Here is a 22,934-nt window from a genome sequence, read left to right as displayed (position 1 = left end):
TAGATTCAATTCTGTCATTGTAATTTGCATCATTTTAGTTCCTCATTTTGGATTCAAGGAGCACATTTAAATGAGGAATTCTAGGGAAGCAACTGAAAAGCCTTAAGAATAGGATTGAACATCTTACTTTTCTTTCTGATGATGACTAATGGCCCACTACAAACGTGAGTGGGTGAGTAATATGAATAAATTAACAGAACAGATCAAAACGAAGACAGCTAGAGAGGTGTGTGTGTGTGTGTGTGTATTTTGCTCACTGAATGTGAGGGAACTCAGGGCGAAGTAACAATATAAGATGTCCTGGTCATTTTTCTCCGCTGCAAGTCTGTTTCAAATCTCCAGTTCACTGGGCTGCACTATCAGAGATGGGCAGTACAGTATTTTAATTAAATGTATTAAAGGTATACTGTAATTCCAGTATTGCTAAATGTAATAGATGTGTCTCTTGCACTTCAAATGATTACTTGTGAATACTGTTTGTATTTTCAAATTACAAATGACTTTTTTTTTAATTAAATACATTTCTCACACCAGTATTTTGTATTTTAAATTAAATTCATTTGATAAGGAAGTATTTGTAATTTGTGACAAAATACTTTTTGATGTATTTGTGCCCATCTCTGTTCTTAAATAATTATGTGACATTAACAAATACATTCTATCACTGTCATATTAATAAAACAAACACACATGCTCCAAATAAAACACTGCAATCTGTCAGTAAACATCAATAAAACAATTTAAGACGTGACCACCAATGCATAGGAATCAATCGATAAACAGTTGACTATATGAAATACTAAAACCACTGCTGATCTATGAAATTTATAATCAGTATCCTACTGCTAACCCAAAGTGCTCTATTTCTACAGGGAGCTTGCACACATGCACATGGACTGATTTCTCTCCTCAGGAGAACCTTATATTGGTATAAGTGTTAGATAGTGTCAATGCTTCTTTCACTTTCCCTGTATTGGCAAAAATGCTTTGATTTCAGAAGATTCAGATATAACATGAAATCAGCATGAAGCAGAAATTGAGATCATATTTTCTCCCCTTTCTATCCTACAGACCTGAAGGCATTTATTGGTATCCCCTGGATGCGTGTTTTGGCACCACACTATTTCTTCTTAATAATATCAATAAAATGCAATATTGCATCAAATAAAAATAAAACCTTATAACATTGACATCTTTGCTGATGAGGCAGTATATGCAAAATCAAAAGACGTTACTGTTTCCCTTAAGACAAATGCGCTTTTTTAGTAATTTGGGTTGGCAAAGAAAATTGAGCTCACTGCAGTTCATGAGCTGAAAAACGAACAAAACTCATAATTTAATTGTTTATTCCAACATATTATTGCCCAGAATTCTGCACTAGTGCAAAAATACACAAACAGGATGCTAATTATATTATGGTATCTGATATTTTGTCCTTTTTAAAAAATATCCTTTGTGCAAGGCCTTCATCCTACCTAGATAGAATGAGAGAGAGATTCCTGTTGCTCTGTCATTCATCCTGTGGCTTGTGTCATAGAATTTTCTCTGCTATTGTGTGTATCCACTGCTGGATCTGCTCTGTCACAAACGCTTTCTGAAATGAGCTCAACAGCTGAATAAATGCTGTAACATTCTCCATCTGCAGGATAATCATCATTAGCAATTGAGAACAATGTTATGAGTTATATACACTGTTATACACATATGTGGGAACAAAAAAAACATCAAATCACATTTGTCATAGTTAAGACAAGAGAAAGGCTGTGTATTTAAGGGCCTCCTTAAGCATTCAGGTAAATGTATTCATGAACTCAAAACACTTGTTAAGGAGGATATGGAAATATTAGGAGTCCCGTCCACTCTTTGTCACTTTCATCAGATGACAGATTCTGGTGCTGGTCAGAGTCAGAGTCAAACATGGGGCTGTGCTGTAAAGGATGTGTCAGACGGCACTGTCTGGAGGTGAAGGGAGGGGGCAGCGAGCAGGACAAATGATCCTCTACACGAGGGATCCAGGCCAGAAGTGCTGTGTAGGGCTGGAGGCACGTTGGCTGGACTCAGGGAACTTCTCCCTAACACCACCTCTCTCAAGCGCTGACTCTCTCTGGTCGCTGACTCCCAAACCACCTCCAATTCACCTTCTACCTCTCTGAGAAACACACAGAGTGGCTTGTTTTACTGCAGTGTGGGTAGGCTTCCTGGTTCAAATATGAGCTCTCATATCATCACACTCTCTAAAAAGAGTTCAAAATACACATGAACATGCACACATTTCTGTGACCTACAGTCATTTTTTTTTACCCTCCAGTCAATACCGGTGGATTTGCACACCAAGCTTTCAAGGGCTGTGCAATTTTAACAGGTATTCTCTGGAAATGTGCTAAGACACAAACTTAAACCGAGTGAGAGAGAACGACAGAGATGACCGAGCGGAGGATGGGTGTAAGCTGTTGTAATCATAGATCAATTAGCCGAAACCATCTGTTTATGTACATCCTGGCTTCCACACACTCATGGTTTATGACAAGCTTTCTATCTCTCTTTATCTCTCACTGTGCGGAAAGGGGCGAGTCATCTCTGTAAGGGGTTTTTTTTTTCCATTGTAAACGGATATTTTGGAAATGGAAAATGTTTTTTTTCCATTGCAAATTTCCAAGTCAATTGCTATCGTCAGCTGTTTAGTTACCAACATTCTTCAAAATATCTTCTTTTGTGCTCAACAGAAGAATTTAAGGGTGATTAAATGATGACAGAATTTTCATTTTTGCACCCCATTAAGATCTGCTTTTAGCTGCCATTTCCTCTGCCTGCATCAATAAATGTCATTTCTGACAGACTCAAGCAGTGTCAAACGAACAAAGACAAACTCATGTCCTCGCATCTCCTATGCTTCAGACACCAAGCTCCTCAGAAACAGAATGAAACATGTCTATTTATGTGCATATCTGTGATCTGAGACCATCAAATAAATGTTGAAATTGCAGAAATGACCTGTGATACTTTTATTCATGTATTTTTATAAATTATAATTTAAGAATGTGTTGAAAATTACAAGTTTTTGGAATGTAGGCCATTATTTCTCAATAAAAGGGTGTTTATGACATTTTACATATTCTTTAAATGTTTTAGTATTTTTGAATAATAATAATAATAATAATAATAATAATAATAACAACAATAATAAAGGAAAACTGTAAAATTTTAAGATTTAAAAAGTTTACTTTTTATCTTTGTATTCATTGAAGAATCATAGTTTCCATAAAAATATTAAGCAGCACAAGTGCTTTTAACCTTAATAATAAGAAATACATATTTTAATAACAGTTTCAGACAGCAGATTTGTCCCAATACTGAATACTATACATCATTTTGTCATTGATATGTTGCCTGAGGCTGTTCTTTTTACATCCTGACAAAGAGTCTTGTTAATAAGTCTGTGTGCATTTTATATACAAATATATACGTATATCTCATTTTCAGGCAGTCTTGAAAATTCGAATGAGATCTTCACCTTGGGACACTTTTATTTTACTTTGTAGGTGCCTTTTTCTTCTCCCCTTCCTGCTCTCTATTCATCACATATTGTGCAGTTTCAGCAAAAGCCAAACAAGGCCTTATCTATGCACACAGATAGCCTGCCCCATCACCTTAGAGATTTATAACAGAGAGAGAGAGAGATTGCTGTCAGTGGGTGGGTCAGCGGATCAATAGTGTCAGACAGAGGAACAGACAGTAGGACAGAGGGATGCAGAGAGGATAGAAGTGAGGGACAAATAATCAGAAGAGGAAACGTCTGACAGATTAATATCACATCTTGACTTGACTAAACAAGAACACAACTGTTTAAGGGTGGGATTAGGAGTAGGTGTCAACATATAATTATAGATGAAACAACAGAAATGTATTATAGATGTAATTGCATGCATTTTTAATATAAGTACAATTAAGAAATAAGTGCATTGTTTTTAATTTTTCATATTTAAAAATACTTAATATTAAGTGGGTCCAATTTTTCTTTCTCAACACATTCTATCAATTCTATTTGAGGTGTCCCTTAATTTGCTTTCCCCCCATCTTGTTTGCACTTGTTGCAGACTGTATGGCGGAGAGCACAGTACCTATTATAATCATAGTTTTATTATCACATATTAAATGAAAAAGTATTAATATTAATATTAGAATTAATATAAAATACAACTGATTAATGTTTTATTAATATTTAATTATCAATGTGTGTTGCCTGTCTGAAACATCTGAGACTGTATCATAGCTATGAACTCACAGTGATTTCAGAAAAACAAAGATAGCTATGGATATGGTAATATTACAGCATAATTAACAGTTAATCTAATAAAATTACATGGCCTTGCAAATGTACAATAGCAAAAGAATCATCCACAGAATGTGTCCTGTATAATCGACATTTTACGGTCTGATCTGTTCATTTTGCTTCTGTACATTACAAAGTTAAATTAGGAGCACAAATGGCCACTCAGCACCATTAATTCAAAACACACACACACACGCACAAACGCACGCACACAACACAGCTATCGTAATGTAATTCATTAGTGGTGTGTAATGAATTACAGACTTAATGAAGGATGATTCAGCCATAGCACTGGAGTGGATCAATGTATGGGCAACACATGCACACATCTGAACACAAATCTATGCTCACATGCGTGTGTGAGAGAATGACAAGACTACTGCAAGACAACAGTGGTCATAATCTGCATGTGATAGACACGACTGGCAATGTCATCATATTATGTAATACTGAGTAGGGATGTCCCGATCAGGTTTTTTTGTCCTCGAGTTCGAGTCCGAGTCATTTGATTTTGAGTATCTGCCGATACCGAGTCCCGATCCGATACTTCTATAATACATAAAAAAAGAATAAAGAAGAGCGAAAAAACAGATCCAGGATCTTCAATAAATTACATTTTGAAATATATTCAAATATAAAACAGCTATTTTAAATAGGCTAGTAAAAATATTTCAAAATATTACTGTTTTGCTGTACTTTGGATCAAATAAATGCAGGCTTGGTGAATAGAAGGGACTTCTTTAAAAAAAAAAAAAAAAAAACCTTAAGAAGCTTACTGTTCAAAAACTTCTGACTGGTAGTATAGGCAACTTTATTTTTTCTCTAATTTCTAGCTTTTAATTGGCTTAGAAATCTATAAATGCTGGACAATAACAAATAATAATGATTTGTTTATATACTACAAATACTGTTTATCACATAATAATGCAGAATAGTTTCTATACTGTAATAAATACTATGTCAATCAGCACTGCATTGTTCATACTTTATTTATCACCTGCTGGAGATGACTTGAAGAACAATTTATTGTCGTGATCGTATATTAATGTCTTCGTGTTTGCATAAGTTTCTGTTTTCCTGTGAGCACCACAGCATAGCTGGACGCTTTTGTCCATATTAGGAATATCCTGATATCAGCGCGAGAGCGCGCTCCGGCTTCGAGTATGAATGAAACACACACTGCATGAGAGTTTAGCGCTCTGTGATGTTCATCTCGCTGTATCCTGGGTCCGAATGAAATATCAGGTCATGCGCAAACTATCATGTCTCTTTGAGTTTGAATCTATATTTATTCACACCAGCTCTTGAAAACAAAGTGATGTCATGCCGCACGCGTCGCTGTTTCTGTGTGGAGTCAAAAAGGTCTAACTCTGTGCCACAGCATAACAAAAGATGTGTTAAAAATTAATGAGAATATATATATATATATCCGAGTCCTGATCGGGAGGTGACGTCCGATTCCGATCGAGTCTGAAACCACGCGATCGGGCCCGCTTTCCGATCACGTGATCGGATCTGGACATCCCTAATACTGAGGCAAGTATCTTTTACTCCAGGTGTGTAGAAATCATATTCATGCTTCATCTGGCCATGCAGCACGTATTGCATGATTTTAGCTGACACAGAATGGCTGGTAAGCAAATTAATATTTTAACATTCGAAAACCCGCCTGTAACCAGAGAGACCAGATATCTAGGGTCAGAGATCATGAGGGCTACAGGTCTTAAATTGCATAAAAAAAGTGTCTTAGAGAAAATATATAAATACACATGAACAGTAAGCCCTAACAGAGGGAACAATGTGAGCATATGCTGATGCAGTAGTGTATTTTCAGCTGTCAGTTCTGCTAAAATCACTTGCATCATCCAGACCTATAAAATACAAAAACCTTTTCAAACAGCTTCATTTTTAAAACCCTAACATGACAAGAGAGATGAATACTCTGTGAGGTAAACCCGCTTCTCTGCTTTTCCAGATTCAATCACATTTTCCCTCTTTCAATCGATGTCACATAACTGATAAAACCACAGAACTGTAATTCATCAAACAATCCTTTTCTGCAAAATAAAGTTTTGCACAATATTAGAATGACAGGCCTTTTTGCAGCTAGTCATTTGTAAATCTGACATTTTTTCATTGTTCCTCGGGCAGTTTGTCAGTCGACTCAACAGAGTGATCACAAATACAACCCTGTTCACCTCAAGCTGTACACTTTAGTCATGAGAGAGTCTGTCCTCTGCACTTCACAGTACCAAAAAGAAACATTCAAAAAGAGAAAAGAGTGACTTCACCTCTGACCTTCTGCTACACACTCTACACCGCTGATGTGGAGGAACGAATTACAATGAATGATACTGCTGTCATATCAGACGCCCATAATAATACAAGGGAGAAGACTATATTATTTGACAAGGCTCGCATGTGTAATTTAGATATGTCCTTTAACCTTTCCTTTCTTATCCCTTTTCAATCTCTCATTTTGCCTTCTGTTCTCACTCACACAACCAGGCGACATATAACCAAGTTTTTATCTCACTTTCTCACACATAAATCTCAAAGCACACACTCTAATCTCTATATGATTGGAAGCTAATGTTTCAGTGGCCTGCAGAAGCAATATGAGCAGCAAAGTTTAGCCTGATTAGATCCTTCTGGATCCACATTTAGCCTGACTAAGAGCCATCTTGGCCCACACTTTAAACTTTTGCTCTCTTACTCACCCCTACACAACACTGCAAACTACCCCACAGTTTGAATGAAATCCTCAAGAAATAAAGGGACAGTTCACCTGAAAATCTAAATTCTGCCAACATTTACCCATCCCCAGTGTCCTTCCAAACCTTTATGATTTCCTTTCTTCTGCAGTACACAAAATATGATATTTTTCAAAATGTCTATAAAACTTCACAAACAGTTGAATCTGTCTTCAAATTTACTTCAACATTTAGGGTCAGTGAAATCTTGTTCAAAAAAAGAATACTTTGATCCAGCAAGGATGCATTAAATTGATTAAAAGTGTCTTTAAAACTGATATTTCCATATTATATATATATATATACATACATATATATATATATATATATATATATATATATATATATATATATATATATATATATTTTTTAAACAAAATCTATTGTAACATTATATATACATATATATATGATGTTTCAATAGATATATATATATTGCATTTCTCTGAAGAAAGTCACATAGTCAATAACATGGGGTGAGTAAATTGCTTTCTGTGTTCTGCGTATCTGAGAACTATGAGTTTTGTGGAAACTATTAAAAACACTTAGACTTGTCTTTTTGGACAAGATTTTAACTAACAATATGATTTGTTTTTTATTTAAATTTTATGGAATTTGATGGTAGTATAGTTGTAGAGTTGTACTAGGTTTGTACTTGTATTTTATTTTATTGTTTATTTTTATATTACTGTGCAGCACTTTGTGACCCTTCCTTGTCTGTGAAAGGTGCTATAAAAATAAACTTTACTTACTTGCTTACTAAATTATTTGCGGTTGTTTTTTTGTTTTGTTTGTTTGTTTGTTTATTGCACATTTGAACATCACAGTGTTAAAATAAATGTCCCTTCATTTAACACACATGGTTATTACAAACACAGCACTAGACCAGAAAACATTTCACCACAAACACTCATACACACTCACTCACAGGAAGACAGAGAGAGACAGCAAGTGAGTGACAGCAAGATCATTTGCTGTAATGATGACCATACTCCACCATCATAAACAAGATAATTTGGTGAATCAGTTTTTCAGTCAAATGAAGCCACATCTCTTCCTGAACAATGGTAATGGCTCCATTCATTGAGTTTGGTGTCAAAATGAAATGTCATAAACATAAAAACGGTGGTTGAAGCAGATGGGTGAACGGCTGTATAGTAAGAGAACGAATAGTGGATATCAATAAGGTCATTGTCATTTCCTTTTCATATTCTTCACAAGTAATCTCAGACACGCATAAAGTGGGTAGAGGAAATATACCCACCTTTAAATAATCACATTTTGTTGCTTTGCAGCCTGAAATGAAGACAGTCATTTTTAGTTTTATCCGGCTGTATTTACTCAGTGCAACTTAAAACATCCAAGTGAAAGATATTACACCAATAAAAAAACAAACAAAAAAAAAACTATCACTGAGTTGTAAAAAAGTTGACCCACTTGCATCAGTATTTTGTTGAACCACCCTTTGCTTTAATTACAGCCTTTTACAGTCTGTTGGAATATATCTCTGTCTCTACTAAATTTGCACATCTAGACTTTGCAATATTTGTCCAATATTTGCAGAGCTGCTGAAGTTCAGTTAAATTTTATGGTGAGTGTTTGTGGACTGCAGTCTTCAAGATTGTTTGCTTCAGTTGCACTACCAAGGACTGAAATGCTCCAGGAAAGCTGTTTTCATGCTGAGCTGATCAAAATGACCACAGCTGAACATGGCTGAAAGTCAAATGGCTTTGTGTGCCATTGAGAAGGTGACTGGCCTCAACTGAGTTTACATGTCATTTTTAGGATGAGATGATCCTTTTCCAACTTTTTGGATTTTGTATTTTTGTGTTTTTTCTGACATGCTGGTGTTATATCTTTAACTTGGATGTTATAAGCTGCACTGAGCGAATACAGCTGGATAAAGCAAAACTTTGTCCGTCCTCATTTCAGGCTGCGAAGCAACAAAATGTGATTATTTTAAAGGAGGTGATTCTTTTCTGTACCCACTGTAAAAACAAACTCTTCTGAAGGAGAAGCATTTTACTGATGTATCAAAGCTGACATTTAAAAATCTCACTTACACTCAGCCTTGGGTAGGGAACTGACTTCAAAATGAGCTTTGATGTAGTGTTGAGAGAGCAAACGAGAGAGAGACTGTAAGTGTTTACTGGGTGAGCGAGTGTACTGCAAGAAGTGGAGCTGAGTTGGACATGGCTCAAATTCTGAACAAGAATAGTGTGTGTCATAGTTTGTGAGAATGAAATGAGCAGTTCAGACAGCAGAGCAGATCTGAGTCCATCAGTGTGTGTCTGTCTTTAGCTGGACACTCTTAGCCTTGACAGTCTGACTTATCTCTGTCCTGTCTAGTACCGACTATTGAGTGTGAGTGCTGTATGCACTTGCGAGTTGCACATACAGTATTAACATACAATATTGTTTAATTTATTATTAGTGTTTTACACCCCCCATATATGTAAACAGTATATAACTTGTGGGACATGTATGACTTATAAACAAATAATAAACAACAGCTCATAGCCATAACACTATAACAACCTTGAAAAGGCTGCTCTGTGAGTTGTAACATAATATCTGTTAGCTCTTCTTTGGGCTTGAAGTAGTGCTAATTTTAAAAAGTGGAAAGGACATTTTTCAAGACAGGGTAGGGAAATGTAAAATCCATCTTTCCTTTTAACTAGTTTTTCCGTTGCATCTGCACTCAGATACAGAAACACTTTTGTGCTATTTAGACAGCAAAAGTAAAGGTCTCTGCTCTTCCAGATAGATAAACACAATAAACCCATTTTTGCAGTTTTAATAAAACATTTGAGTAACATTATTTGATAAAATTATAAATAATAATTCTAATAATAAGAATAATAACTTAATTTTTAACTAACAATGACAAATCATTTATGAAATCTATGATAATGTAATTTAATAAATATATACTATTGTTAATTATGTTTGTTCAAAATATATTAAAGGACCCCTGAAGTGCCTTGAAACATGCAGCATTATTCTATGTGGTAACGTAATTTCAACTGAAACAGGAAGAGAGTGTGGTGCATCTAGAGCAGCCCCGTCCCCTTTTTAAAATAGCCAATAGCATTTGGTTTATATCTGCTTGGGTCAGAGCCGTTGAGCTCGGTAAAGCCACATTTGACAGCCACAGTCTAATAGATTACCCCCTAGATTCAATATGAAACTCTAAGTAAAACAAAAGTGGTCATAATCATGCTGAGGCTGTGTAGTTGTACAATGTGACGTCAAAAAAAATCGTTGAGCAGTATTGGCGGAAGTGACGAACTGCTTATATCTTCTAAATGTGAATTCTGTCACTGTTTTGGAGCACACTGCCATACAGATAACCTTACGACTAACATACTGATACTAACACCCAAAAAACTTTAATTTAGATTTCACTAAATTAACTTTAATGTTAATTAAAACATGAAATGTAAAAAAATCTATGGACAAATACATATATACACATATATTGCAAAAGTATAATTCCTGATAAATAAAGTATTAACTAACGTTGATAAATTGAACCTTGCTTTAAAGTGTTACCAATAATAATGTTAAAAATGACATGCTTAGGGATGAGAGAGTACAGCACAGACTTCGAGCTTCTGAATAATTTTTTTTTTGATTTTAGTCCGAAAAAAATCAATAAATAAAAAACTAAGCTGCAAGAATGAACAGGTACACAGGGCCATAAGACAGAGACAATAACATTCACTTTTCTTTCATTTGCTACTATGAGAGCTCACATTTATGAGAGTACATGGAACATTTAGACAGATGAGTCTGCAGCTGTGCCAGCTTGTCTAGAGCCCCCCCCCCTCTCTTTCTCCCATGTCTGTTATTGGTCTATGCCTCAGCCTGTGACAGCTGCTCCACTACTGCTCTCACCTCTTCTGCTGTATTCCTCTATTCACACAAAGCAAGAGGGGGAACAAGAGTGTGTGTGTGTGTGTGTGTGTGTGTGTGTGTGTGTGTGTGTGTGTGTGTGTGTGTGTGTGTGAGAGAGAGAGAGAGAGAGAGAGAGAGAGAGAGAGAGAGAGAGAGAGAGAGAGAGAGAGAGAGAGAGAGAGAGAGAGAGAGAGAGAGAGAGAGAGAGAGAGAGAGAGAGAGAGAGAGAGAGAGAGAGGATCACCTCTTCTGCTGCAGAGCTCCATGCAGTTGTTCCTGTCTGTCTCTGAGTTGGCTCTGCAGGTGCCGGATCTCTCGTTGATAATTCTCCGCTTTCCCTGCAAAGTCCTCCTCCTGTTCGCGCAGATGCCGACCCAGAGTGCACACACTCGCTGACGTCTGCTGCTTGTACACCTAGAGCAGCCGTGAGAGAGATATGAGAACAGCTGCTTTGGATAGCACTGAAGATCTGTGGAGTATCACTTAAACTAAAAAAGAATCAAAGGAAAGCAAAATTACTCGAACAACCCTGGAGGAGCCAGATAAGGAGACTACACAGCACGGTAAGACTAGAAAGAGACCTATTATGTGTGGAGTCATGTTCATCTGTCTGGATTAGACCAAGTCTAACCAATGCAGGAAAAGTGACTGAAACTATTATCACCTATAAAGAGAAGAGCGGAGAAGAAAAAGAAGGATACTAAAGCAGTGAAGAAGGTGTGAATTTACAGTGTAATACTTCAATCATATAACCTTTCTCAGGGAATATTTTAACCCAGCTGGTTACCTTGTGGATGAAAAAGGAACCTGTTCACACAAACACAATTAAGAATAAAACAGGATAAAGGAAATGCAGTTGCATGTATATGAATGAAGCAGAGATCTGCAGGAATATGTTGAACCGTAGACTCAGGGCAGATGCGTTATGGAGAGGAACAGATGTTGGCCTGTCTGCTGCTAAAACAAATGTGAGCTATTTAGATAAACAAACATGCACATTTGCACAGCTCATGTAGTTTCCAGGGAGAGGCAGCCTGTTGATGTAACTCATCTTCATATAGCAGAGGGCAATAAGACAATTACAGCCACACGAGTATACGTGAGTAGTCAGATATGTTCAGTCCATAAATGCCTCATCGTAAATATATGACGCAGGGGAGGATATGAGATGGATCTCTGAGAAAAAATTAAGTGCAAAGGAAAAACCAGGAGGGGAAAGAAAATGGATAGAAGGGCAATAAATGGGAAATAAATAGAGTGACAGATGAATCACAAAGGAAATCACAATTGATAATCTATTAATAACGTGGAAGAAAATTTCCACATGCATGTAAACTTGGTAACATACACATGCATTTAGAGCACTGATTAGCAATGGTAATGTCTTTAATGGACCCCCTGACTGTGTTATCATATTTGGTTCAAGCGGAGAATGAGCATGTGTGGAGAGAGAGTCATTGTGTGTGTGTGTGTGTGTGTGTGTGTGTGTGTGTGTGTTTGGAAGAGAAAAAGGTTTGACTGTACTCTGTGAGATTTAAGAACACATAGGTCCAAGTTATCCCTCACACATCGATCAATAACACTCCACACAAACATGCCTCAGTCAATAGCTCCTTCAGTTCATGTGTGTGTTAGCATGCAGTTACAGAAATTCAGACTCTCTTTGCTAGTCTGTTCCCTCTCTCTTCTTCCAAAAACCTCTGTGAGATGCAGTGAGACTTTACAGTTATCTTGATCATGTCAAAGGGTATCTGAGCAGCCACCAGACAAACCATTAAAGGTCTGCAAAGCCATTGGTTTTCAACTGGTTTGACCTTGGTCCCATGGTCATCAAGCCGCAACCCAATTTGATGATATTTGCTTTCAAATATCAACATTGTTTGGCCAAATTTGCTTGGTGTCACAGTGTCTGGGTTGTGTTCCCTGGGTTTCCACTAGGTGTCCTCCTTTCTCACGGTGTCTGTCCCCTTATCACTTCCTGTTCCCTTATTTGGTCACCTTCCTCCTGTTGAGTAATTGATTGTTCCCCACCTGTCTCCTGTTCCCTCATTATCCTTCTGTGTATTTATACCCGGTCTGTCTGAGTCTGTGTTACGGAGTCCTTGTTTAATGTTGCTGTTAATTCATGTCCGTCATCTTGCCTTGCCTTGCCTTGCCTTGCCTTGCCTTGCCTTGCCTTGCCTTGCCTTGCCTTGCCTTGCCTTGGTGTTTTGTTTATGTTTGGATTTGTTGGATATCGACCCCTGCCTGGACTGTTTATTCTTTGGATTGCCCCTTTAATAAATACATACCCGCAATTGGTTCTCTTTCCTGTGTTATCTGTAACACCGTACGTGACAGAAGGACTCCGTCACAGTAGGAACCAGCGGTATGTCTTTTTTCCATTTCCCAGCCAAGATGGCGGAGCGGTGAACCAAGTACCTTCGGTTGACAGCCCTCCGCCAAGAGGGCAATGAAGTGGGTGCCCTGGCTCAGGTGTTCTGGTCCCTGGCTGAGGGCATGGGCTACAACGATGCGGCCCTCAAGGACTATTTCAATGGCGGGCTGGATGATCCAGTGTCTCAGGAGGAAATGGCGCAGTTAGAGACACTGGAACTCTGGGAATTCGTGCGCTACCTGCAGCATCGGCTTCGGTGGGATGCCCCAGCCACTTCTGTCTCTTCCGGCGGGGTGGTCGTCAGCCCAGCACCACTGCCCAGGATGGCAACCAGCCAAGCGCCACAGCACAAGATGGCCGCTAACCTAGCACCAATGCCCAAATTGGCCACCGTTCCAGCGCCACAGCCCAAGATGGCCGCCAGCCCAGCGCCAATGTGAACTCTCCAGAGTCAGGGCTAGTCACCGCTGATCCTCCAGAGTCAGGGCTAGTCACCGCTGATCCTCCAGAGTCAGGGCTAGTCACCGCTGATCCTCCAGAGTCAGGGCTAGTCACCGCTGATCCTCCAGAGTCAGGGCTAGTCACCGCTGATCCTCCAGAGTCAGGGCTAGTCACCGCTGATCCTCCAGAGTCAGGGCTAGTCACCGCGGATCCTCCAGAGTCAGGGCTAGTCACCGCGGATCCTCCAGAGTCAGGGCTAGTCACCGCTGATCCTCCAGAGTCAGGGCTAGTCACCGCTGATCCTCCAGAGTCAGGGCTAGTCACCGCGGATCCTCCAGAGTCAGGGCTAGTCACCGCGGATCCTCCAGAGTCAGGGCTAGTCACCGCGGATCCTCCAGAGTCAGGGCTAGTCACCGCGGATCCTCCAGAGTCAGGGCTAGTCACCGCGGATCCTCCAGAGTCAGGGCTAGTCACCGCGGATCCTCCAGAGTCAGGGCTAGTCACCGCGGATCCTCCAGAGTCAGGGCTGGTCACCGAGGATCCTCCAGAGTCAGGGCTGGTCACCGCGGATCCTCCAGAGTCAGGGCTGTCAAGTCACCGGTGATCTTCAAGGACTGAGTCAAGTCACCGGTGATCTTCAAGGACTGAGTCAAGTCACCGGTGATCTTCAAGGACTGAGTCAAGTCACCGGTGATCTTCAAGGACTGAGTCAAATCACCGGTGATCTTCATGAACAAGGGCAAGTCACCTCTGATCTTCATGAACAAGGGCAAGTCACCATTGATCTTCATGAGCAAATACAAGTCACCAATGATCTTCATGAGCAGTGTCAGGCCAGCACCAATCTTCTGGAGTCCAGTAAGGACACCAGGGGATTACCAGAGTTTCGTCGTCCCGTTGGTCCAGCCGCACGGAGGTCTGCTCCGCCTTGGGGGCTCTGGTCCTGACCACATGGCTGTGGTGGTCTTCTGCTCCGCCCTGGGGGCCTTCCGCCCTGATCACACGGTTGTGGGGGTCTTCTGCTCCGCCCTGGAGGACTCTGGCTTCGTCCACAAGGACGTGGTGGTCTTCTGCTCCGCCCTGGGGGGCTTCCGTCCTGACCACACGGTTGTGGTGGTCTTCTGCTCCGCCCTGGGGGGCTTCCGCCTTGACCACACGGCTGTGGTGGTCTTCTGCTCCGCCCTGGGGGGCGCCACATGATGTCCTTCATGGATTTCTGTTTTGTGTTTCTTGGTTTCTGTCTGTTACCTTCAGTTAGTCTGGCCCTCCGTCCCTCCCCCTGAGCCTCCGCCTGTCCCCCTCCCTCCTGGTCTGTGTCGTGTCTTGTCTGGGAGCCGCTCCGTAGAGGGGGGGTCCTGTCACAGTGTCTGGGTTGTGTTCCCTGGGTTTCCACTAGGTGTCCTCCTTTCTCACGGTGTCTGTCCCCTTATCACTTCCTGTTCCCTTATTTGGTCACCTTCCTCCTGTTGAGTAATTGATTGTTCCCCACCTGTCTCCTGTTCCCTCATTATCCTTCTGTGTATTTATACCCGGTCTGTCTGAGTCTGTGTTACGGAGTCCTTGTTTAATGTTGATGTTAATTCATGTCCGTCATCTTGCCTTGCCTTGCCTTGTCTTCGTGTTTTGTTTATGTTTGGATTTGTTGGATATCGACCCCTGCCTGGACTGTTTATTCTTTGTATTGCCCCTTTAATAAATACATACCCGCAATTGGTTCTCTCTCCTGTGTATCTGTAACACCGTACGTGACACTTGGTGCACCTTTAATGAGAACTGGAACTAATATTGCAAACAAATTTGCCAGTATGAAGTGATTTCAGTGGGATTTGGGGGACTGCAGTGGGTGTTATGCTAATGTGGTTTCAGTTTGTGATAATTTTATTTATATCATTGTGATGTATTGAATTTCAGCTTGTGATAACAGGCGTGGCAATTCTTATTTACCCATGAAAATCTTACTTCCCGGTTGAAGTCTGTCAACAACCATCCATTTACAGTTTATTTCACTTCTGTTTTAAAGGGGTCTAGTGATGTTGCTAAAAAGAACATAATTCTGTGTATTTGGTTTAATGAAATGAGTTTAAGTGGTTTAAGGTTAAAAAAACATTATTTTCCAAATACTGTACAATATTGTTTCTCCTCTATGCCCTGAAACTCATCGATTTTTACAAAGCTCGTTGCCCAGGCAGTTGTTGCATCCAGTGGGAAAATAATTACTGATTATAATGACTTATACTGTCTTTTTATGTGTTGCGTTGCATAAACGTAAACCTAAAACCATGTCTGCATTTGTGATCGGAGAAATGACAAACAACAAGTGCTACTCCTCAAAACTCGCGTTCGAATCATCAGTGGCAAATCCTTTACATATGTAAAAGAGTGAGGAATGGCCAGTGGCTTGAGTGATGAACAGCCGGGATTTGAGTGAGCAGCAGCAAGCGGCTATAACGAGGAATGACCGGCAGATTTGACGAAGGAGCGGCCAGGGGTTTGCAGCAACCACATGTGACGACCCCGGGCTGGACTCCATGGCAAAGCAGATATCGTGCTCTTTTAGAAGGCCAAACAAAGTATTTTCACTTTCGCAATGAAACACACAGCACAGTTTGCGTGAACATTTGGGGGGCGTTTTGGAAATCTTCCCACATAGTGACGTAGACATGTGGGGGCGTCTTTAAATTAGTCGTTTTAGTGGGGCGGGACAGAGTCTTAATTTTGATAAAGAATATCTCTTTGAATTTGAGACTTTAGTCTTTGCAACTTTACAGATCTTCTTTATGCACAAAAGGTTGTAACACTCCAAAGAGAAAGGAAAACTTGAAATCGCATCATATGGCCTCTTTAAGATTTTCTGTTTTTGGAGAGTTTGATATTCTCTTTTGCACTCTGCTGTCCATAATGAAGCTGTTCCATACAAAATATGGATATGTGTGGCAGAGATGAGGACTGTTTGAAACTCTTTATTTCAACTAAAACTTTGATGCGCATCATCTCTGTTTAATACATGAATATAAAAAATGTGATCGCAAAAATATTATAACATGTTAAATACATAGGTTTAGTCGCCAGTGGCAACCTCAGCAAATACTTCACTCATAAAATAATTTTTTTTAATTGCAAATAAGACTGTTATAGTCACAGTTTGGAGCACTGCAGAACCAATACCCTCTTTGGGTTAACCCACTCACTGCCAGAGCTTCAGCTTTAATCATTTTCTCACAGAATGAAAATTTGTGTGAGTCTGGCTTCGGAGTAAAGGATTGGTCAGGTAGGATTTCAAACCACAGCCCTGAGTAATGAAATATAACAAATCCGCATGTCCCTTAAGAGCAGATCCCAGCATCCAGTGAATTTCCCTTTATAGTTCACTATTCATAAGGTATTCATAATCATCATCTATAAATCATTGAACAGAGCTTAAAATAGCATTGCATTTATTGTTAAAACCGATAAGTACTCATAGTCTGTCTTTTCTCCCTCACTCTCACACCTTGTATCTTACATACATTACATATACAAGATGGTCTAAATAACTGAATTGATTTTAGATTCTCAGGTCTCTGGAGAGCAAGATGAATGAGGAGACTCAATTTAAGAAGTCTAAGTGATTGCACTTAATGAACTGTGTGTGTTGCTGTATGTGACGTAAAGGGCTCTTGCTGACATCTTTCCAATAAGGAGCTTTTATTCACACACTGCAGATGTTCTGGAGTATGATTACTAGAGATGCTACGTGAGTGACATTAATGTTTTATTTGAACTTAAATAGAAAAACACTCAATTGTAATGCTTTATTTTATCTTAAAGGGATAGTTAACCTAAAAATTGACCAGGATACATGACAGCAGCATTTGGTGAGAAGGAAAAGTTGTAGACTGTCCAGCTGGTTGAAACATGAAAGTAGGGCTGCCATTTATCCAATAATAATAATTAAGCAGCACAACTTTCAGTATTGCTAACAATAACTCTGTAGAGGAGTAACAGCTCCTGAAAATTCAGCTTTGCAACTCAGCAATACATTTAATTTTAAAATATATTAAAATAGAAAACAGTTATTTTTATTTATATCAATATAATCACAATATAGCAGTTTTTACCTTTATACTTGATAAATAAATGTGCATGACTCCTCCAACTGCATGGTCATAAATTCACCCCCAGCATTTGAACTGTAGTGTACTGTAGGTTGCAATGGATTGGTAGTTATGGGCATATGTGACATCACTCAACCAGCTTAAGCAAACAGCAATACAAGAATTAAACGGTGTTCCCTATGTGTGCTGATAAAACCGGAATGCCAGTGTTTACTTCATTATGTGAGTACAAGCTTTAATATCCAGTGGACTGCAGTCTGGACTGCTATATGTTCTTGATAACTAACTACTGTTAGTTTAGGAGAACAGGAAACCTGCAGTCAGGCTCACAGCAGTCTCACACATAATTACAAGAGAACATGAAATCAGAGAAGCCCAGAAATGTCCTGTAGGGTTAATGTTTCTATTAAGCTGAAAGAACAATGTGCTAAATCATAAACAAATCCACTATTAAAGGGATATGAAAATTGGCAAAAATGAAAATTACCACATGATTTACTTACCCTCAAGCCATCCTAGGTGTACTGTATATGACTTTCTTCTTTCAGAAGAATACAATCAGAGTTATATCAAAAATGTCCTGACCCTTCCAAGCTTTAGAATGGCAGTGAATGGGGGATGGGATTTAATAGTCCAATTAATAGTTTTCAGTCACGTGACTGGTTCGAAAACCAGTTGTTTAGCAAAGAAAAACTAGTCTCCTCTTGACTTATATCTGTCTTTTTTCTTTACAAATCTCATTTTGTACTTCTAATTTGTGAACGGCATTTTATTTTGCTCTCTCCTCTGCACTTCCATTTTAAATATAACTCTGATTGTATTCGTCTGAAAGAAGAAAGTCATATACACCTAGGATTGAGAACGAGTAAATCATGGGGTAATTTTAATTTTTTGATGAGCTATCCCTTTAATGTTAAAACCTATGTAGAGGTGTAAGGCTTATGTATCAAAGGAAATATTCAGATACATTTCTCAAAACAGTGTCTGCATTTGCTCACTTTGCATAGTGCTGTATTTATGTAGCCTATGTCTGTTCAGATGTTTGACGTTCTGACAGAATCTAGGTTGACAGAGCATTCGAACACTAATAGTGTTGTCTCAAACATACAATTTCGTTTTAGAATAGAAAAACACTCCAGAAATATTCTAACTACTCAACTGTAGATGAATTATGTGATAACTCATCCTTCTACTAACAGATGATTTTTCAAGGAAGACTACTGCGCCAAGTACACGTCAACATATTACTCTCCTGAGTGACATAAAATAGCCTATGTAACATTTATAATTTATAATCCATCTCATTCAATAGGTCCCCATTTCGATGCTTTTTGTGAGATACAATTACAATGACAAAATTGATTTTGTCCATTTAAGCTACAAAAGAGCTCTTTATATTAGACTTGAAATGTAAGATGTTAAGACCAGGGATAGAGAACTTGGAGCACATCTGTCCTCTGAAAAGCATGTTAAAACACTGTATGACATTACTGCCAGGAAAAAGGGAAGAAGGAAATAAGAACAGATGTAAAAAAGGAAATAAAAGCTTTCAATGCATGGGCATTGTCATTAATAACAGAGAGAGGTTTGTATGCTGGAGGAGCATGCTCTTTGCCCAAAGGGACACTATTTAATTCTTTTAACAATTGGCGTCTGTTGCTTCAGTATAAAAATGGCTGGGTGACATCAGGGAAACAAAAACAATTGGCACCCTAAGACAATGAAGCAAAATCGTCACGTCGATCCCACGTTTCTTTCCATAATTCATTTCACAAACAGCGATTAATAAAGCAGCTTAATTAGGCCTTTGGAGAGCTGCAGACTGAATGAGACACTGAAAACACCCATGTGGCACAGTAGGAAGCTTCCTATGAAGACTTAATAGCATAGGTGTTAGTATATTACAGCCACACTAACATTGCACTAACGCATAATGGCATGACACACTGTAGGAACCTCTTCGTGTATGAAATCACCTGAAATCACAGGTTTGTTTACTGTTGTCATAATGTCATTCATACTACATGACAGCTTATTTAAATTTATACAAAATGCTTCTGGAACTTTAGAAATTAATTTTTACCAATAAATATAATCAAGATCTAACCTTCGTGAATTGATAATAAAGAGAATATTGACCGAAGTCTAAATTAAATATCCTATAATTTTTTTTTTATATTATTACATTAGATAATTACATTAGAAAACACCAGCAACAACATTTGTTCCCACTGGACACATTTTGTCCAAACTGTTTGTTACCCCAAAGTTCTAATCTTTCATTTCAAAATATTAACAATATTTGATATAGTACAAATCTAAACAAATTTGTGTGTCCACAATAATAAATTTATGAATTAAATAAATGTTTGTCCAAGGACAAACAATTAACCTTAAAATTCAGATATAATAAATAAATCTCACAAATGTTGATGTTCAGATGAAAAGATTAACAGGAGCAAAACCATTAAATAAATGATAAACACTCTAATCTTATACTGTATCTCTGTAACAGTACATGTTGTCATATTCTGTGCTAACATCCTTTTCTTGTTACCCCAGAGCATGAGGCCACGATGAGCTGTGCTCAGGCTGGACCGGAGGAGAGCTCTGGTAAAGCCAGTGCTAATACTAACACCAGCCTCAACAGCACCAGCAATGATAAGTTGGAGTGCAAAATCTGCTACCAGCGCTTCAATGAACACAGCCGCAAGCCCAAGATTCTGGATTGCTTGCATCGCGTGTGCGCCAGATGCCTCAATAAGATCCTGGACATGGGAGATGGCTCCAGCTCCATCAGCTGCCCTTTCTGCCGACACGAGATGCAGATCAGTGAGTATGAAGTGGCTGGGTTGCCAGATGACTCAATAATAATGTCTTGTCTGGCTGTGCGGGACAAGTCCTGGAGCTCAGACAACAGTAAGGAGGTAGTATTGACGCCCAAGAGCCTGTCCTCCAACGACAGCCCATCCCACGACTCCTCCAACTGCCTGGTCATCACCATCATGGAGGTGCAACGGGACCAGCAGCGCTCGCCCAGTCAAAATGCCAGCTCGGATTACTACGGCGACCACAGTGTGGATTCAGTCTCTGTAGCATCCAACAGCGGTGCCATGAACCAAGACACTCTGTCCAAGTTCTGCAATCACGTGCCGCGAGTCTTGGTGTGGCTGCTGGGCTTTTTCTATTTTGGTTCACTGCCACTTGGCATCTACTTGCTGGTGATCCAGAGAGTGTCTCTGGGGATTGTGTGTGTGAGTCTAGTGCCATCCAGTCTCACAGTCTGTCTAGTCTACGGCTTCTGCCAGTGTCTGTGCCAGGGCATGTGCGACTGCTCCAACAGGGGTTGACTGGTACAAAACAGGCCAGAGAAAATCATAGGCTACATCATCTCACTATACAGAGAGGAGATAAAAAATAAGCTCTAGGCATCTGAATATCCTCGCTGCAAATCAAATGCAATTTGTACCATTTTGCTATGAAGGGATGTGTACAAGCAGCTGTGATAAGAGTATGAGTCAAGCATTAAAGAGGAAGGTCAGTCTGGAGGAAAACTGATTAGCTTAATACAGTTTCTGCACACACCCATCAAGCTCATTCTGAAGTAAAAAAGCTGAACTTTTGAAACGTTCTCCATGCTGAGCAGATGATGATGCACAAGTGGGTGTTTATCAAAGTCAGGCAGAGCGGATGCGCCATATAGAATAAAGTTTTATTGTGGTTGATTTTCATCCCTAAGAAACTGTGTACCCTGGTTCTCAATGAAAAGGCTCCATGAGCAGCACTGTTACAGGTTAAGAGTGGACTAGTCTGTCTAGTTAAAGACAGACTACTGTAGATATTGCAATGTGAAGAGGTGGGTAACCACTGAGGTAAGAAGGGGCCTTAAAATAAAGAGATTTGACCCAAGTTGTTGTTCTGTCGATATGTTTAAAAATACCCTCTAGGCCTATGGAATTAATAACTGTAACCAATGTCACACCACAATGGAGTTTCTCTCTCTCTCTCTCGCTCTCTCACTGACATCAGAATGTGAAAATGCCCTTTTGAGATCTCATGTAGTGACACAAATTGAAATGGTGTTGTATACTTCCAGACTGAGCTTAACGATGAAAACGTTCCTGGAATTCAATAACAGAGTACAAACAGTCCGTATAACACTGCATGTGCTAGAGTGCAGGCAAGGAGAGGGAAAAAAAACTTGTTCTATTGCGCAAGATTTGTGAAAGATCAATGACACCTGGCCTACAGCTAGGAACATTTGAAGTGAGTGCCATTTCTCTGCATGACTGTGAATCTCACTGCTACAGTTGAGGTGATGTAGTCATTTTTTCCTGAAACTTGGCTCTTTTTGCTTATCCAAAGGTGTTTTGATATAACCTTTGCTCCGAGTCTTAACCTAAACCTTAACCTTTATCTAAAATACATATCTTTAAAGGTAACATTGACTTCAACAAGCACAGCGGCTCTGTAATCCTTCACTCAAGCCCAGTGTTTCTTTTCCCTGCAGGTTCTGGGGGCCTTCACCTTGAGATCCATTGAGAGCCATTCATGATTCTGAACTTGAGCAAGACAGAGTTTGAATTCTGCCAGACACACGCAGCTTAGTCAGCACCTTGGGTTTGTGTTTAATCAAAACTGAAACGGTTTCCAAGCTTTCTGTTGGCAATGAATAATGTCAGTGTTAATACATGCTTTTGCAATGCATTGAAAACAATAAGAAAATCTACATGAACTATGGTTGGTTTAACAACAATTTAATTGGACTCAGTCATGAGAATGCATTTCTGAGCAAACCATCTCCTAATCACAGCACACCTTAATATCTAAACGAAATTCAACAATCAGGGAAGGACAGCAAAAGGGGCGGTCACACTGCACTTTTCGTTCCATTGACTTCCATTCATACATATGCGAATGCGTCAGAGTGGAAAAGTTTCATATTTTGCTGCATTCCACAGTTCATGCTCGGTGGACTCTGAGCTGCGAATTCTCATCACATGATGACACCATGTGACCAACAGTAGACGGATACATCA

The 22,934-nt window shown here is 39.4% G+C and overlaps 2 protein-coding genes across 2 annotated transcripts in view; one reads left to right on the top strand and one right to left on the bottom strand.

Moving 5' to 3' along the window:
* Window positions 1-1,467: 1,467 nt before the first annotated feature.
* Window positions 1,468-22,934, bottom strand: part of LOC132106815 (centrosomal protein of 89 kDa-like) — a 64,036-nt gene continuing 42,569 nt past the window's right edge. The window contains 3 exon segments of the mRNA XM_059512837.1: window positions 1,468-2,013; window positions 2,015-2,149; window positions 11,228-11,397. Of these exon segments, the coding sequence (XP_059368820.1) occupies window positions 1,824-2,013; window positions 2,015-2,149; window positions 11,228-11,397 (495 nt within the window). The 3' untranslated portion in view covers window positions 1,468-1,823.
* Window positions 11,393-21,804, top strand: LOC132106805 (E3 ubiquitin-protein ligase RNF182-like). The gene is made up of 2 exons (XM_059512825.1): window positions 11,393-11,546; window positions 20,458-21,804. Exon 2 carries the CDS (start codon window positions 20,472-20,474, stop codon window positions 21,243-21,245), a length of 774 nt encoding a protein of 257 aa, XP_059368808.1. The 5' UTR covers window positions 11,393-11,546; window positions 20,458-20,471; the 3' UTR covers window positions 21,246-21,804.

The sequence above is a fragment of the Carassius carassius genome, chromosome 2, assembly GCF_963082965.1.
Source record: "Carassius carassius chromosome 2, fCarCar2.1, whole genome shotgun sequence".
In the NCBI taxonomy this organism is placed as follows: Eukaryota; Metazoa; Chordata; class Actinopteri; order Cypriniformes; family Cyprinidae; genus Carassius; species Carassius carassius.
Note: the sequence above shows the minus strand (reverse complement) of the source record. Positions and strands in the feature narration are given on the sequence as shown.

Excerpts from the sequence above, each read along its gene's own strand:
- LOC132106805 (XM_059512825.1), top strand. The coding sequence starts at position 20,472 with ATGAGCTGTGCTCAGGCTGGACCGGAGGAGAGCTCTGGTAAAGCCAGT.